This window comes from Pteropus vampyrus, unplaced genomic scaffold, assembly GCF_000151845.1.
Source record: "Pteropus vampyrus isolate Shadow unplaced genomic scaffold, Pvam_2.0 Scaffold1000005874, whole genome shotgun sequence".
In the NCBI taxonomy this organism is placed as follows: Eukaryota; Metazoa; Chordata; class Mammalia; order Chiroptera; family Pteropodidae; genus Pteropus; species Pteropus vampyrus.
The window spans coordinates 666-5,615 of NW_011920276.1; the positions used below are offsets into that span (position 1 = coordinate 666).

The 4,950-nt window shown below is 50.4% G+C and overlaps 2 gene segments (V, D, J or C); both read left to right on the forward strand.

Annotated features, from left to right (window-relative positions):
- Positions 1-1,173: 1,173 nt before the first annotated feature.
- LOC105311666 lies at positions 1,174-1,760 on the forward strand. The segment is given in 2 exon segments: positions 1,174-1,274; positions 1,372-1,760. Coding segments are annotated over 2 exon segments (435 nt in total).
- A 2,355-nt stretch (positions 1,761-4,115) lies between these two features.
- LOC111735723 lies at positions 4,116-4,635 on the forward strand. The segment is given in 2 exon segments: positions 4,116-4,174; positions 4,292-4,635. Coding segments are annotated over 2 exon segments (390 nt in total).
- Positions 4,636-4,950: the final 315 nt, after the last annotated feature.

A 4,950-nucleotide genomic window follows, 5' to 3' on the forward strand; every position in this document is an offset into this window, starting at 1 on the left:
TGAGGAGGGGCGTCTCCAGGAGAAGCTAAACACTCTGGCTCACACGGTCACCTCTCCCTGAAGAACCTCTTTCTGATGACATGGTCACACAAGGCCTCCCCCCACCAGGAGTGACAAGGGACCACAGGGAAGTTCCTGGACAGAGTCCTTCATTCGTTCACATGCAACTTCAACCCCTCAGCACTTGCCCAAACTTCCAACCCCATCCTGAAGCACAGCCTGCATCTTGTGTGGAGACCCCTTCTCTCTGGTGTCCACGGTCTGGGCTGTGGGTTCCTGGCTGCTCCCTGGGGTGGGGGGTGGGGAGGCTGGTGCCCTTGATCACCTTCCTCCGAGTGTAAGAGCAACAAAGGGATCCGTCTCTCTTCTAAGTAACAAGGTCTCTTCTTGAAGAATTCCCCAGTCATTTTTTAAATGGATCTGCCCCTTCAGGATGAAGATCAGGGCACGTGCAGAGAGTGATGGACACTGGCCTCTGTGCTGGGGAGTGGCCTGTGGGGAGTGGGAGAGAGGGGCCGGTCCACGCAGGCCTTCAGCCACAGAGTGCAACGTGGTGTACGTGTCCTCTGCCCTTCTGCTCACTAGGCTCAGGACAAGTTATCTCTGAGGGTCACTCACGTATGGCCCCAGAACATCATGATTTAAAAGGTAGAAGGAGCAAAAGATGACCTCATGCTGAAGATGCCATGTGTGTGAAGTGAGGAGTGAGGTGTGGGGACTCCTGCTGCGTAATAAAAAGCCTCTGCCCCGCGTGGTGGGCCGTGTGCCAGGCAGCGCTGGTGTCCAGATTCTCTCTCTCTCCTTCTCTCTCTCTCTCTCTCTCTCTCTCTCTGTCTCTCTCTCTCTCTCTCTCTCTCTCTGCTCAGCCCCAGATCACCCAGCCCAGACATAAGTGAATCAGATCTCTGAGACAGCAGAGGGCACTGTGGGTCTCTCCCTGAAGGTCTGTTGGGGACCTCAGCTGGGAAACCAGCCTGGAGCCCTGCCTAGTCCCTCTGCTCTGTGCTCACTGGGACCAGCAGCTGTGAGGCCGAGGGCCCCAGGAGAGTGTCCCCCCAGCCCCACCCTCTCCTCAGCTTTCACCAAATTTAGCCCCAGAGACACCAGGGGGAGGAGCGATTTGCATGAGGGGTTCCTGTCTGCCCTACATGAGGGGAGAAGAGAAGGGGGACTCTGTGCAGTTCTCTCGCTTGCGGGGCTCAGAAGCAGAGTCTGGGGCGTCTCCGCCATGGCCTGGACCCCTCTCCTCCTCACGCTCCTCGCTCACTGCTCAGGTGACTGGTGGGGGCTACACGTTGTCTCACTTTATCAGCACATGCTGCGCACAGTGGCCCCCGTCTCACTCTCTGCGTCTCTGCTCCTCTGTTCCAGGGACCTGGGCGCAGTCTGGCTTGAGGCAGGAAGCCTCGGTGTCGGGGTCTGTGGGACAGAAGGTCACCTTGTCCTGTGCGGGAAACAGCAACAATGTTGGAACCTATGGTGCAGGCTGGTACCAGCAGATGCCTGGTGCTGCCCCCAAAACCGTGATGCTCGGGAGTTCTCGACCCTCAGGGGTCCCAGATCGGTTCTCCGGCTCCAGGTCTGGCAACACGGCCTATCTGAGCATCGTGGACCTCCAGCCTGAGGACGAGGCCGATTATTTCTGCTCCGCTTGGGACTATAGCATCAGCAATGACACAGTGCTCCAGCCCCATGAGGATCTGAGACAAACACCTGCCCGTGTTTCCCTGATCACCCCCACGACTGCCTCTGACAAATGAAGAGTGTGACTGTGGCCAGACAATAGTGTCCACGTCTGACTGTCTGAGCACAGACACACTTTAAAGGGTCAATGAGAGTTAATCCTTATCATAGTTTATTTTATATATATATATATGTTTATTGAGCAGTAATTTGCATGCCATAAATTGCATCCATTTAAAATGTGCAACTTAGTGTTTAGAATATTCACAAGGCTGGGAAGCCATCCCCCAAATCTAATTTTAGAACATTTCCATTATCCCTCAGAGGAAGTCCCCACGCATCTGCATCAGTCCTCATCAGATTTCTACTCTACCCTTGATAACAACTGATCCACTTTCTGTCTCAATACATTTGCCTATTCTGGCCATTTCATATAGATGGAACCAGAGAATAGGTGGATTTTTGTGACTTTTATTTGTTTCTTCTTTTGAAAATATTTCTGAGATCTACTGTTGTTCCCATGAGCGAGTCATTCATTTCTTTTGTGTGTGTGTGTGTGTGACATACAATATTCCATTATTTGGACACCGTCCAGTTCACTACCCATTTATCCACTGTTGGACATTAGATTATTTTTCATCTTCTGTCTGTTATGCATATATCTGCCAAGAACATCTGTTTATGTGCTAGAAACTTATGTGTACAGGTTTTTGACTTTGTTTTTGTGTATATTTATTTTTCATTTCTTGAATAGACACCTGCGATTGTGATTGATGAGTCATTTAGTAACAATACATGAAATTTCTCGAGGACCCATCAGAAGTTTTCTAATTTAACTGCACTGTTAAATTTCTGCCAACAATAAGTTATGGTTCCAATTTCTCCTCATCTTCACAAAAAAACTTATTATTTCTCATTTTTTCTCACAACCCTTCTAGTCTGGGAAAAGTGATAACTCACTTTAGTTTTGACTTGCAGTTCCCTAATGATCAGTGACACTGAGCATCTTCTCTGCACTGTATTGTGTTTCTCAGTGATGAGTGGCTGAGGCTCTGTGCTGTCTTAGGAATCACGGACTTTGACAAACTTTAAACTGAGCTGTTGCTGAAATCACACACTCAGCCTGTGTTGACCTCAACACAGCAGAACCTTCTTCAGAAACAGGATTCTTCTCAGAAACAGTGGAATGGGCAGTGGGAGGCCACCATCGCCATGCAAGGACCACAGCACAGGAAAGTCCTGTGGCACCTGCCTGGGACGTGCACGGCAGCCTCAGAACCCAAACATTTTCCTAGGGCTGATCCCGAGTCTCCATCTGACCACATCTCTCTTTCAGTCACCGGGTCAGTGAAACAATAGACCCAGCCTGTGTCATCTGATGCCTCAGCAGAGGCCTCTCCACTGGGGACAAGAAAATGCCTGGTGCTTAACCTTAGCCCTTTCTCCCGCTACCCCATACAATGTCACCACCTGGACTCCTGACAGCCACCTGCCAAGGAATGCCTGAGGACGTTGTAAGACGAAATAAAAATTCCAGCCAAAGAGGGAAAATAGAAGACTTGAATAATGCTAGAAATAGATGTGTTGATAAAGAGGATATATTCATATAAAAAACGCTGAAAACTATGATTATTTAATTTATCGATATTTTAAACTTAATTTTACAAATACCACACATAACTAATGGGGAATATTAATATTTTTTATATTTATATAAAAACAGTTATGTCGAAGAATCACCTAAAACATTTTCAAATTAACAAAAAGACATGAGAAATACAGTTTGGCAATTAAGAACATTAAAAAAAAAACAATTGAAAGATGTTGAGGCTGTTGCAGAAACATACAGTACAAACAAATAAACTCAATGTACAGTGTATGGGAATCACATTCACTAGGAATCAGCCCATGGGTGTGTGACTAGAGACAGGGACCTGCTGAGCTGCACAAAGCAGCTGGGCTCTCAGGGCTCTGGGCCACAGGGAGGTGTGTGTCCTGCCACCACCAGGGGCCACTGTGGGACGGCCCTGTGGTCCCTGCACAATGGCTCAGTGAGGACCATTCACTCAAAGGAGCCTGGGCTTTGGGGCTGTTCTCTATGCTCCCTGAGGGGACTCAGCAGCTGTGTCCTCTCTGGCCTGGCAGAGTCCCCTGATGGCTTCTCCACCCCTGAGAGGTGATTCTCCATGACAACCCTCCATGGTCCACCACCTTTGTGTGGTGTCAGCAGGTGTTTCCTCCCAGGACTCTCTCAGAGAGAAAAACCAACCTCCATCCTCAGTCTGGCTCTGAGCTGAGCTCCAGCACCATGGCTCAGGGAGGGGCTGGGCGGTCACTGGATGGACACACATTTGCATGCACAGCCCCTCCTCTGGTGGAGGGTGGAGAAGAAAAGGAGGCCTGGGGCAGCCCAGCCCCACTGTGGGCTCAGGGGCTGCGTGCACCATGGCCTGGACCCCCGTCCTCCTCATGCTCCTCTCTCAGTGCACAGGTGGGTACAGGCCTCAGGATCAGATCTCGGTTTGAATTTCATTTCCTTCACGCTCAGTCCCCCCAGAAACTTTATCTTGGTCTCTAACCCGACCCTAACAATTGTCTGTGTTTGCAGGTTCCCTCTCCCAGCCTGTGCTGACTCAGCCGCCCTCCCTCTCTGCTTCTCTGGGAGCAACAGCCAGACTCACCTGCACCCTGAGCAGTGGCTTCAGTGTTGGCAGCTATGGAATAAACTGGTTTCAGCAGAAGCCAGGTAGCCCTCCCCGGTATCTCTTGAACTTCGACACAGACTCCAGTAAACACCAGGGCTCTGGGGTCCCCAGCCGCTTCTCTGGATCCAAAGATGCCTCGGCCAACGCAGGGCTTCTGCTCATCTCCGGGCTCCAGCCTGAGGACGAGGCTGACTATTACTGTGCTGCAGGTCATGTTAGTGAGAGCAGCTTCAGTTACTCACAGTGACTCAGATGATGAGGAAGTGAGACAAAAACCCCTGGGCCCTCAGACTTGGGCCTTGAGAACCTTTATCCGGAAGCTTCTGTGGAGCCTCTTGTAGGGGAGGCTCCTCTGCAGGAAGACACATCCATGAAAGGAGGAAAGGCAGAGCCTGGTTACCTGACCCGGCACAGAGCATCCCAGGAGCACACAGGTGCGGTGACAGAGTCCCATTGCACATGCCCATTGGGTGTGGAGTCACGAACAAGAGAAATACTGTGTCTGCACCTCTACTGATGACCAAGACAAGCTAAGTTACCCAGAAATCATATCCCATTAAAT